This window comes from Urocampus carinirostris, chromosome 4 (assembly GCF_059441175.1).
Source record: "Urocampus carinirostris isolate Australia breed hairy pipefish chromosome 4, RoL_Ucar_1.0, whole genome shotgun sequence".
Lineage (NCBI taxonomy): Eukaryota > Metazoa > Chordata > Actinopteri > Syngnathiformes > Syngnathidae > Urocampus > Urocampus carinirostris.
Window position 1 is genome coordinate 51,274,360 of NC_142352.1, and position 13,986 is coordinate 51,288,345.

General features: G+C 41.0%; 1 protein-coding gene across 3 annotated transcripts in view; it reads left to right on the forward strand.

Annotated features, from left to right (window-relative positions):
• The first annotated feature begins 6,034 nt into the window (after positions 1-6,034).
• The window catches only part of LOC148368133 (hexokinase-1-like), a 141,066-nt gene continuing 133,114 nt past the window's right edge, over positions 6,035-13,986 (forward strand). For all 3 annotated transcript variants that reach the window (XR_015850371.1, XM_088334848.1, XM_088334849.1), the window contains exon 1: positions 6,035-6,271. Coding sequence is in view for 2 of the 3 variants with exons in the window: in XM_088334848.1 (XP_088190974.1) it covers positions 6,209-6,271 (63 nt within the window). In the remaining variant the exon portion in view is untranslated. The remainder of the gene's footprint in view (positions 6,272-13,986) is intronic.

Genomic DNA, 13,986 nt, shown 5'->3' on the forward strand with positions numbered 1-13,986 from the left:
ACCAAACAAGAACTAAACGCTTTGGCGGAAATAAAGAGCAAAGGCATCATAATAAGAAGCAGAGAAAGAGAAATAGAAGAAGGGGAAAAATGTACACGCTACTTTTTAAAAAAAATTATGGGCAAAAATGAGGGGATTTTTAAACTTCAAAACGAAAACGGGCAAATAACAAAGGAAAGTAGTGAAATAACCAGATTGGTCGAAGACTACTACAAAAAATTATTTGAAAAGAAAGAAACATATGAGAATGAAATGGGGCATGTATTAGATCATATTTCAAGATCAGTGCGTCAAGACCCCTTTTTAACATCGGACTTTACCCAAGACCAACTGAATGATTGCATAAAGACTATGAAAAAAGGCAAATCACCCGGGGAGGACGGACTCAACCTCGAATTTTACCGGACTTTTTGGGATATTTTAGCACCAGATCTGTTAACTGTTTTTAACGAATTTTCCAGTCGAGACCATATGCCAGACAGTTTCAGAATAGGGATAGTTACTCTATTGCACAAAAAAGGAGACAAAATTGACTTAAAAAACTGGCGACCCATAACGCTTTTAAACGTGGACTGTAAAATTTTCAGCAAACTTCTAGCAACACGAATGTCTGTTGTCTTGGGAGACTTGGTTGATCCAGACCAAACCTGTGCCATTGTGGGAAGGAAGATCAGCGACAGTCTCATGGTGATCCGTGACACCATTTGTTATGCAAGAGACAGAAACATGCGACTAGCGGTCCTAAACCTAGACTTTGAAAAAGCCTTTGATCGAGTCTCGCACCAATACCTCTTATGGGTAATGCCAAAATGTGGTTTTCCCCAAAAATACATCAAGTGGGTAGGACTGCTATACCGAGACATCTACAGCAAATTCATGATTAACGGGAATTTATCGGAAGCAATCGAGATCAACTGCGGTGTACGTCAAGGTCAAGGTCAAGGTCTCCCCTTCTCTATGTTCTTTGCATTGAACCTTTGGCACAAATGTTGAGAAAAGATAGATTTGTCGAAGGCATCAATATCCCAGGAAGTGGGGGACAAATTACCAAGTGTGTTTTGTACATGGATGATTTTAATATTTTGTGTACTGACCGCGCATCTGTTGAAAGAGCCCTTGACTTGACTGACCTGTTTGGGAGGGCGTCTGGGTCAAGGCTAAATAGAGAAAAATCACAAGTGAAGTTTTATGGAATGTGGAAAGAGACAGAAAAGGCAGGACTCCCGCTGACGGTGTTAAAGACAGACCAGAAAATCCTAGGGATAAAATTCAATGCGGATGGAGGAGGCGAGACCAACTGGGATGACGTGACAAGGAAAGTTAAGCAAAAACTTGTTTTTTGGTCACTAAGAAAACTGACAATAGAGGGGAAGGTCCTAATCATCAAAGCGATCATCCTCCCAATGCTTTTGTCAATCAGTTTAATTTTTATGCCTAAAAGAAACGTGCTGTTACAACTGGACCGAGCCATCTTTCGCTTTGTCTGGGGCTCAAAGTGGGAAAGGATAAAAAGAGATACAATGAAAAAGAAAAAGGAAAAAGGGGGGAAAGGAGTGCCTGACCTCCAGCTTTTCCTGGGAAGCAAATATGTCTCTCTCCACTTCCAAAACGCTGTGGGCCCACCCAACAACCCGAAAAGTCAAGCAATGACCCGTTTTTGGATGGACTCATATTTGCGGAAGCTAAAGCTTGTACCAGACAATCGTTTGATTCCAGTTTCGTTTAACTTGCCACCAACACATCTCTTTATTCGGGATTTTTTGAAGAAGTTTGATTTGGAAACGCAGGAATGTCACACTTTGCAAAACCACAGGGCCCTTATTGCTATTGTGCAAGAGCGAGCTACAGTAAGCCCTGTGCGGGGGCTTGCGTTTGGCGAATCCACAACGGTTTGGAGCAACGTCAATCATCCTGCCCTCCCAAACAGACTACGAGATTTGTCATGGATGGTGGCTCATGAAGTTCTCCCAGTCAGAGCTGTAATGCACCACTGAGGAATGTCAGCGACTTCGACGTGCCCTCGACCTGGCTGTGGCGCCCAGGAGTCGGTGAGGCACCTTTTTTGTGAGTGCAGCGCTGCCCAGGTCTTGTGGACAATGGCCGAACAACTAGGAAAGTTCCCGGACTTGCCAGCAGGAGAGGTCCCTGATGCACAGTACGTGCTTTACGGGGTGAGTCGGTCGAGGAGGCCTCGGAACGACTTTGCCAGGGACTGGCTCACTCTCGCCGCCATCAAGGACGCCATCTGGACCTCCAGAAACCTGCTGGTATGGAGGTGCAGTCAGATCCCCCCCGTGGCTGTGCTCCAAATGGCTGCAGATACCATACAATCTGCGAGCGGCGGGCCTAGGACGCAGCCATAAAGAAGACTCGTCTGCACCCACCCGGAGGGGGGAGCCGGAGCTACACTGTGGGAGTCCCGGCAGCAACGGCCTGGGTTGTGGAACCCAGAAGGGAGAGGACACACGCAGAAGGGAAAGGACCCACACAGAGGACTGGAAGAATGCTGCTTGGGAGGGTGGGATGGCAGAGCTATGCCCTTGCACAATAGTATTGCCTTTTACACGCTGGTTAACTACTGTTAAAAGAAAATAACTCTAAAATTGTTTAATTGATGTTGAAAATGTCAGGAAAAAATGTTAAAACGTCATATCGTCACGTCATATTGTCCAATATAAAAAAATTGTGAATATGCTTGATGGCTGTGTTTTGCTGCTGTTGGTGTCGGTGGATTTGTTCAGACCGAGGACAATCGACTTTGGCCTGGACGGATCTATTGACACTAACAAAGATGTTATATAATGAAATTGTGAATATGTTTGATTTTCGAGAAGGTTTGTTCAAACCTCACTTTGTGTTTGCTGTTAAAAACGTAATATTGGAATATAATATTGTGAATGTGCTTAATTGCTGTTGAGATTGTCATGATTGTTTTCTGTTTTTAGTGTCAATAAATTTGTTCAAACCAAAAAATGTAGACCAGTTCTGAAAAAAAACAGACAAAATCTGTATTATATTGTTATATTATTAAGTATTTCCCTTAAATGGAAATGAGTTACTTAGATGAAAAGATGACTAAATAAACAAATATATTGGGACTGAGTTCATTGACAGCCCCAACAAAATCGCGCTAACAACTGCACTGCTGTGCTGCCCCCAATGATATCCCTCAAGAGGGGTGACTGGCAGCAAGACAAACACATACAAAAAAAAAAGAAAAAAAAAAGAAAAAAACACACACAAACATTTTTGGACCATTCGGGGATGAATAAAGTATCTATCTATCTATCTATCTATCTATCTACCCAAACAAGTTAGGCAGCTCGGCACCTAAGTTGGTCATGCTTTCGTCCCTCCAGATGAAATGGGACACAAGAAAGCGGCCATGTCACTCGGGTCAGGGTGACACAACACACTCTTCTGTTCAACAGCAGGGCCCAAAAGCTTTCACTGGTTTGACCTTGCCGCATCATAGAGGTGCCCTGCCCATCCCTTAGAATGCGTCCAAACATCCCACTATCCTTTTACAACATCTCTTCGCTCATTCCTTTCACCAACAAGAGCTCTAGCTTCCACTAGATTTAGACCTCTTTCCTGCAGTGCACTCATAACACCATTATCCATACACGTCAATTGCGGCCTTCCTAATGGTCTCCTTCCATTTACTTCTGCTTTGTAGATCCTCTTCAACATTTGCTCCTCATCCATCATTTCCATGTGTCCAAACCAACCGAGTACTCTCTTATCCACACGCTTGCTCAGTTCCACTACCACTCCAGTTCTGTCTCCCACAATTTCATTTCTCAATCTATCCAATCTTGTCACTCTTATCAAACTCCTCAAACACTTAATCTCAAAAACATTTAATTTCCTTCCTAAATCTGCATTCAGGCTCCATGTTTCTGTACCGTACAACACAGTTGGCGCAATCACACTCTTATACAGTCCCCTCTTAACATCCATACACATACTCTTGTTGCTCATCACTCTCCTCAGAGCACCCAAAACCTTAAATTCCTTGATTCACAATATGCAATACCTCTCACTCCAATCCACCAACTGCAGCCACATCACAAACCAAGTACCTAAAGCCTTCAACTTTTTCCAGCACCTGTCCAGGCAATGTTATTTCTAATGCCATGCTCACACTTCATCACCTTACTCTTCCCAACATTCACACATAACTTACGCTCAATGTTCCCTCTAATTTTCCACGGGTCTGAGCGTTCACACAAAGTCGGTCAGCAACGCTTGAAACAACAGTGAGAAACAGCAATCCCAAGTGTGGCAACTAAGTCATTATCAAACATGTCCAAAACTTGACATCTCGTTACAGTTTCTGGCAATGCAAAAAAAAAAAATCACTTTTGAATGAATTGACTAATGTATTATTGCAAAGGTTGTACGGCCTACAAACGTCATTTGTTTTTACAACCATTCTTTCACAAGATTTCCATATCTTTTTTTTCCTGGTATCTTTTGTTGCACAATACAAACATTTGTGGGGGCTTATTTAGTCCCTTGCACGATACACAATTGTATTTAATCACATTTTTTAGTTGAAGTACAATGTTGGCAACAAGATTGACTTGGTATAATTGGAAATTATTTGAATGCAACACAAACTTTTTCTTCTTTTTCCCTGTTTTTTCTACTTTTTTTTAATCCCTTTTAAAAAAATCTCATTGTGTTTATTTTTTCCTAGCTGTTACTTTTTTTTTTTTTTTTTTCTCTATTTCCTTTTTTTCCTTTGTTTATTTATTTTCTTTTTTTCTGGCTTTTTTCTGAATTTTTCTTTTTTTTCCTCTTACTTTTGTTTCTTTTTTTCTCAGCTTTTCACTAATTTTTCATTTTGGTATTTTTTTCTTTTTTGTTCTATTCCCCCTTCATTTAAGTCATTTTGTGCATAATTTTACATAATATTTGGTCATATCGGGATGAAAGAAGCAAAAACAACCTGAAGAGCCGTTTAGGACCCTTTTAGTGAGCCGAGCCGAAAAAGCCAGTTCTCGAAAAACTCAGTTTAGACTCTAAAGTTTAGAGTCTAAACATTGTGCTGGATAGATTTTCTTGTGCGCTGAGAATGTGCAGGCAGTGCGCGACTGCACAGGCGCGCAGATTAGAGGGAACACTGCTTACGCCTATCACATACTCTTCCAAACTCCATTACCAATCTTCTCAATGTTTCCTCAGAACCAGCCACAAGCACTGTGTCATCTGCAAACAACAACTGACTTACCTGCCACACTGTTCCACTGTTATCGATCATCTCTACACCTCCGCTAAATACTCTACCGCCATGGTGACATCACACACCCCTGTTTCACACCTGTCAACACAGGGAACCAGTCACTTGTCTCACTCCCTACTCTTACAGATGCTCTGCTGTTCACATAAAAAGTCTTCAATTTTTTTTATTTTTATTTATTTTTATTTTTTTATTTTTTTGGTCTGTGGTTTGAAGAAAATTTATTGACACTAAAACAGAAAACAATTTTATTCAAATTCAAATTCCGACACAAAAAGCCCATTGGAGGAAACACGAGAACCCAATTATGCTTTCTCCACTACCACCTCCTCATCTCCGCCCTTGGTGTTACGCGTGTAGATGAGCTGAGATCTGTGCTTGGACACCAACTTTATCATGCCTTTAGCGAGCAGTTCCTGCAGGGCATTCCTGGCCAGGGAGCCACGGATCTTCAGCCTCTCGGAAACAACGGCAACAATCATGACAATCTCAACAGCAATTCACAATATTATATTCCAATATTACGTTTTTAACAGCAAACACAAAGTGAGGTTTGAACAAACCTTCTCGAAAATCTTATTAGCAATGCTTCCAACAACTTTCCACCCACTCCACAACGCTTCTATCAATTCTGTCATACGCCTTTTCCAACCTCTTCAAGGCGGCATTGGCGTCTTGTCGTCATTGTCAAACTCCTGGCCAATCAAATGCCAGAAAGTGGGAGGGTCTTGCCTGCAGTCCCCTCCCTACAATTTTGTTGCTGGTTCTCATTTTTGGACTCGCGGCCGGGAGAGGAAGAAGTGCCACACATGAACGAGCTGACTAGTTTTAATTCCGAATAAGAATTATTTACTTACTTTATTTTCAACTTGTTTATAGTTTTGAATAAAGTAAAAGTTCTGTCGCCACCCCCCCCCCCCATTTCCATCTTTGTGTTGTACGTGTAAGAAGAGGAGCAGGATGATTGCAGCTCAGCTATTAGCCTACTACTTTACTGAACTCAAAGATGATCAAGTTAAAAGGGTAAGTGTTCAATTTTTGTTAAGACTTCATTCTTTTTTTGTAATTGTGCGCTTTAGTTTTAGCGTTGATGTGTGACTACACTAGAAACGTCGTGACTCGGCAGCATGGTGCTGGTTACTTCCTCGCCGGGACTTTTTCAATATTGGTGTGTCGTTCGCGAACGAATCGGCTTTTTGAAATGAGCGACGGGAGCCGGTTCCTTTCGACAGGCTGTTTTTCCTCTTATGATTTATCAATTTGCCTTTTTTTCCCATGGATTTCTCGTTGATTTTAAATCATTTGAGTCTTCAAAATTTTACAATCGTCTTGTATTTTATCTGTTTTTGGTAGATCTGTAAAGGGGTTTCATCTATTTTTGCCGTGTGAGATAATGTGTTTCAAAATGCTTTTTATGTTAATGTAAAGTTTATGCTTGTTGTGGCACTGAAAAAAAAATCAATATTTTGTATTTTACATTTTGTTGTGTGTTTTCAGGGATTCTCAGTTGCTTACTTTAAAGTTGCTCAATATAAACAAGTATAATTCGGTTGAATTTAACTGTAGATGGAAATTAAATTATAATTTAGTATGATAATATATATATATATATATATATATATATATATATATATATATATATATTGTGCACATTGTTAACTTATCATTGGTAATACACTTTTTGTTTTTAAAATCGTTTCTTGTATTTTTCCCAGCCTTAAATTCTTTTAAAAAAATTCCTCGTTTTTCCTTTTCTCTTTTTTGTAGCCTTCTTTTTTCTTGCATTTTCTTCTTCTATTTTCCTAGATTTCTTTGCTTTCTATTTCATTTTCATGTGTTCTCACTATTCACCTTTTTCTATTCGTTTTTTTTTTCATGTATATATGTATATATATAAATATAAATTTATATATGTGTATGTATATACCTTTCTATCTATCTACCTTGGTCATATCCCTCAAGAGGGGTGACCGACAGCAAGACACACACATACACTAACAAAGAAAATAAAAGGGAAATAAATAGCAAAAAAAAACACACAACATTTTTTGGACCATGGGCAACCCAATTGCCCAAACACCCAAACAAGTTAGGCACCTCGGCACCCAAGTTGGTCATGCTTTCGTCCCTCCAGATGAAATGGGACGCCAGAAAGCGGCCTTGTCACTCGGGTCAGGGTGACAGGGCACACTCTTCGGTTCAACAGCAGGGCCCGACAGCTTTCACTGGTCTACCCCTGCCGAAAAAGTCAATCGGACGCGGTTCGAGCAATTACGGGCCAACTTCGATCTACTCCCATCGACGCTGTCCTCCATGAAGCCCAGCTCCGACCGCTCTCCTCCCGAAAGGGATGTTAAGTAGATTGTTAGGAAAGCTGATGAATGGTTCCACCTCCCTCCCAACGATCACAGGAGAGTACTCCTCAAAAAGCACGGTCCTAAACGCCTCAAGAGAGAGGACTGGCGTTATTCCACAACCCCCATTTTATCCTCTCTCAACCTCACGCCAGTGGAATTGGAGTCTGTACATGACCCTAATTTTCCGTGGCCTCTGGCGCCCCCACTACCCATCCATTTCATCCCTGTCCCAAAGTCTGCATCCCCTGCCCAACAACTTGCCACTGCAGAGGAAACACTTGCGGATCTGGGCCCAACCGACTTGAATATTTTCACCGATGGCTCCAACCCTAATATAACAGACCCCTCCCTCCTGTCCCTTAACTCCTCAATTGCGGCCTTCTCCCCATTCAAGAGCATCCGGCTTATCTGGGTCCCGGGTCACTGCAACCTCCCGGGTAACGACCTTGCAGACGAGCAGGCTAAATTAGGCTCGGCCCTCCCTCAACCTACTGCCCTGCTAGACTCACAAACTCGTCTCGCCATTATTTGCAGGAGCTGCAACCCCCCCATCTATCCACCCACGTCTCATTTCTCTTACCTCTTCCCACCACAACCCGGAGGAAGAATCCCAGCTCTCAAAGAAAGACCTTGTCGATCTTATAAGATTCCGGTCCGGTCATCACCCCTCCCTCCGAAGATGGCAACAGTTGACGGGGAAATGCGAAGACAATCGGTGCCGTCTCTGCGGTGAGGACGAAGAAGCGGCCGAGCATCTCTGGCTACGGTGCCCTGCACTCCAGTCTGCCCGATACCACCGCCAGCTGGGATTCTCCTTCGGAGAACTACGGAGCCTCCCACAAGCGAGTCTAGCGCTACTAAAGATTATCCTTAGGCGCCTTGAGTGACTCAACAACAACAACCCCTGCCGCATCATACGGGTGCCCAGCCCATCCCTAAGAACGCGTCCACAATCCCACTATCCTTTCACAACACCTCTCCTCTCCTTTCTATCACCAACAAGAGCTCTAGCTTCCATTATATTTAGACCTGTTTCCTGCAGTGCACTCATAACACCATCCATCCACGTCAATCGCGGCCTTCCTCTTGGTCTCCTTCCATTGACTTCTGCTTTGTAGATCCTCTTCAACATTCGCTCCTCATCCATCCTCTCCATGTGTCCAAACCAACCGAGTACTCTCTTATCAACACGCTTGCTCAGTTCCATGACTACTCCAGTTGTCTCTCACAATTTCATTTCTCAGTCCATCCAATCTTGTCACTCCTAACATAGTCCTCAAACACTTCATCTCAAAAACATTCAACTTCCTTCTTAAATCTGCGTTCAGGCTCCAAGTCTCTGCACCATACAACACAGTTGGCACAATCACACTCTCATACAGTCCCCTCTTAACATCCATACTCATACTCTTATTGTTCATCACTCTCCTCAGAGCACCCAAAACCTTGCTTCCTTGATTCACTCTGTGCAATACCTCACACTCCATTCCACCAACTGCAGCCACATCACAACCCAAGTACCTAAAGCTTTCAACTTCTTCCAGCACCTGTCCATGCAACCTGATTTCTAACATCATGCCCACTTCATCACGTGAACACTTCATCACCTTACTCTTCCCAACATTGACACATAACTTACGCCTATCACATACTCTTCCAAACTCCGTTACCAACCTTCTCAATGTTTCCTCAGAATCAGCCACAAGCGCTGTGTCATCTGCAATCAACAACTGACTTACCTGCCACACTGTTCCACTGTTGTCCATCATGTCTACACCTCTGCCAAATACTCTTGCATTCACCTCTCTCACCACACCATCCATGTACACATTAAACAGCCATGGTGACATCACACACCCCTGTCTCACACTAGTCAACACAGGGAACCACTCACTTGTCTCACTCCCTACGTTCACACATGCTCTGCTGTTCATATAAAAACTCTTCAATGCTTCCAACAACTTTCCACCCACTCCATACATCACCATCACTTGCCACAACACCTCTATCAACTATGTCATACGCCTTTTCCAAGTCCATGAAAGCCAAATAAACATTCTTACCTTTTGCAAAATATTTCTCACACACCTGTCGTACTGCAAACACCTGATACACACATCCTCTTCCTTTACTGAAACCACTCTGCTCCTCCATCACCACCTCATTCGTTCTTTCTCTCACTCTCCTCTTAATCAAGACTCTTCCATACAGACAACAAATTGATACCTCTCGAATTGCTACAATCATACTTATCACCTTTACCCTTATACAATGGCACCACACATGCACTACACTAATCAACAGGAACCACACCACTTAAAAAGCATACATTCAACAAGCGTACTAACCAGTCAATCATAGCTGTGCCACCCTTTTTCAGGCATTCAGCAGTACAACCATCCAACCCAGGTGCCTTCCCCCCTTTTATTTCTTTCACTGCCTCTCGCACCTCCCCTGTTTTCACAGGCTTCATATTTAAATCACCCAACACGGGCATTCTCTCCATACCATCGATCGCCTTGACTCTCACTTCTCTCACATCCTCCACATTTAGCAACTCCTCAAAATACTCTGCCCATCTCGTCCTGACTGCACTACCACTAACCAGCAATCTACCATCCTTATCTTTTACTTTCTCTTCCTTTCCAGACTCACTGTTTCTTACTCTTTTCACTTCTTTCCAGAACACTTTTCTCCTTTCCTCAAAGTTCACTCCTATCTTTCGACACCATTCATCATTTGCTTTCCTTTTCGCTGCTTCCACTTACGCTTTTACCAACCTTTTCTTCACTTTATATCTTTCATACGCATCGCCACTCTTATCTTGCAGCCACTCCTCAAAGGCACGTCTCTTTTCTGTCACAGCCTCTGATACCTCATCATTCCACCATTACTTCCTTTCCTAATACCTCGACCAACTTTTCTCATTCCAAACACTTCTTTTGCACTCTTCAACACTGCCTCTTTAAACCACTTCCATTCAATTTCCTCACTCTCCATTTCTCTTCTACTAACCCGTTCATACTCTTCCTTTATCCTCTCTTTAAACTCTTTCATTTTCTGCCTTATTCAACTCTGACATTTTCACCTCTTCCCTCACACTTTTCTTATAACTAACCCTCCACAATCCATCTATTCTCAGTTTTCCTTCCACATAAAAATGATCAGACATACCACTCATTTCACCTCTGTAAACATGCACATCCAACAATCTACTTAACATCCCTTTCTTAACCACTACATAATCCATCAGTGCTCTGTCCACCATCTTGCCACTATCCACTGTGACAAAGGTATACTTATTCACGTCCCTCTTTTTAAACAATGTATTTCCAATCACCAACTCATTTTCCATACATAACTCAATCAATTTCTTCCCACTCTCATTTCTTCCTGGTACTTCATATCTACCAATCACATTTTTCAACGGTTTCATCACCCACTTTAGCATTTAGGTCACCTAGTATTACCACTTTCCACCCTTCTTTTGCACTTGCCACACTTCCAGAACTCCTCTTCCAGAATATATATATATATATATATATATATATATATATATATATATATATATATATATATATAAAATGTCTGTGTGTATGTATGTATATGTATATATGTCAAGTCAAGTCATGTTTATTTGTATAGCCCTTAATCACAAAGAGTCTCAAAGGGCTGCACAGATTAAAGACTATTGCAAACTATTATTACACTATTAACCTACATGAGGGCAAATGATACACATATTATCAACATAAAGTATAGGTTATTCATATGCTATAGAGTAGAAGTGTGTTTCAAGCTTAGATTTAAACATTTCCACTGAGGTTGCAGATCGAATCTCAGGGGGAAGAGCATTCCACAGCACCGGGGCCCGGATTGAGAATGCTCTCGAAGGATAAATGGTAAATGTTCTCCATTTACATACGGTTTTCAAGTCAATGAAGACCTTCCAAAGCGCTTTACAATGTTCTTCACACTTACCTATTCACACACACACTCACACACCTATAGCGGCTATGCAGCCATGCAAGTCGCCAACCTGCTTATTGGGGGCATTACGGATTCAGTGTCTTGCCCAAGGACACTTCGACATACAACACAGAGGAGCCGGGAATCGAGCCTGCGATCTCTTGATCCCAAGACGAGCGCTCTACCTCCTGAGCTAATGCCGATGTATGATTGTATATGTGTATATATTTAGATGTATGTATATGTTGGCCGGCCCTCCACCTCGAGGGCGTTGTGGTTTAGGGTCGAAACGCCCAGTGATGGTTGGACACCACCTGACGACATCTTCTCCTGGTTGAAGGCTACAGTCACTGAGTGACTACAAAAGTTGCACTGATTAGAAGTGTATGTATAGTATATATATATAATATATATAAAGCAGCGCGGTGGTTAGCGCGTGTGCGGCACAGTTCTGAGGTCATGGGTTCAAATCCAGCTACCGACCTTCCTGTGCGGAGTTTGCATGTTCTCCCCGTGCTTGCGTGGGCACTCCGGTTTCCTTCCCTCATTCCAAAGACATGCATGTCAGTTTAATTGACTGGTCAAAATTGTACTTAGGTGTGAATGACCGAGCGAGTTGTCTGTCCCTGTGTGCCCTGTGACTGGCTGGCAACCAGTTCAGGGTGTCCCCTGCCCACTGCCCGGAGATAGCTCGGATGGGCTCCAGCACACCCCGCGACCTTACTGAGGATAAGCGGTGCAGATAATGGATGGATATATATATATATATATATATATATATATATATATATTTTGTAAATGTTGGACCAGAGCTCGCTGCAAATATCCCAGAGTGCAGTGGTAAGCAATTTGAGTCACTGATAAAAATGAACTCCAAGACCATGGTTTATCTGGGGTTACGGAATCAGAAATCTTAGACGTGATTAACAACTGTAAAAACAAAACGTCTATGGATTCTTTTGACATCGATATGGTACTAGTTAAGCAAATTATAAATAGCATTGTGAAACCATTGACCTACATCTGTAATCTATCATTTCTAACAGACAAATTTCAAAATCAAATGAATATAGCAAAAGTTATACCAATATACAAAAATGGAAACAAGCACATTTTTACAAACTATAGACCGGAATCTCTGCTTCCTCAGTTCTCTAAAATATTAGAGAGACTTTACAATAATAGACTAGAACAATTTGTAGATAAACATAAATTGATTAATGAAAATCAATATGGTTTTAGAGCAAACAGATCAGCAACAATGCTATTATTGATGCAGTAGAAGAAATCACCCATAGTATAGAAAAGAAGAGATACGCAGTCGGGGTATTTATTGACTTAAAAAAAGTATTTGATACCATTAATCATAATATACAAATTAAAAAAACTGGAAAGATATGGCATCAGGGATGTGGCTTTGCAATGGATTCAAAGTTATTTGACGGGGAGGAAGCAATATGTAAAAATGGGAGAGTTGTCATCTGAATACTTGGACATCTGTCGTAGAGTTGTAGTACTATCCTGGCCCCAAAGTTATTTAATTTATACATTAACGTTATTTTTAATGTTTCAAAACTATTGAAAATAGTAATATTTGCAGACGACACTAACATTTTCTATTCAAATGATGACTATATTGATTTGATAACCTGTATTAATCGTGAACTAATTAACCTAAAAGTATGAATGGATATAAATAAATTATCTTTAAATTTAATTAAAACCAAAGTAATATTCTTTGGTAATCGCAAGGCAAATCAAGATTTAGAAGTAAAAATGGATGGTGTTGCAATAGACATTGTATCAGAGATTAAGCTTTTAGGGGTCATAATAGACAATAAATTAAGTCGGAAAACATACAACAGACAAATACAAATTAAAGTATCTAAAATAATTTCAATAATTAATAAAGCGAAAATCCTTTTTAACTATGAATGAATGAATGAAAACTTTTATTTCGAACATAAAAATAAAAACAGGACAAAAACAACAAGTCAACAACAAAATAATGTCACATAACATGTTCAAAAAGGGGTAGTCAGAAGCAGATGCTTATTTTTCCTACCCCTTTATCTTCCCTATTAAATACATTTTATAGATAGCTCCTCTTGTGTCCAATACAACAAAATCTCATGGATATACTTATTACATAGGTCAGATATCAATAATTATAATAGTTACAATAATCACATATTTTATACACTAATCTTCGCAATACCCATCCCTCAACGTCATAATGTGCATAATGTCACTGCGGCACCAGTGATAATAACAATAAAAATAAACACAATACTTATAACAGTTCTGATGTAATAATTGCAACAATAACAACAAGTTAACCATAGTTTGAAATGCAGTATTTCAAATCTCCCTCTTATCCCATTTTCTTCATCCCTGTATTTCGCCAGTAAT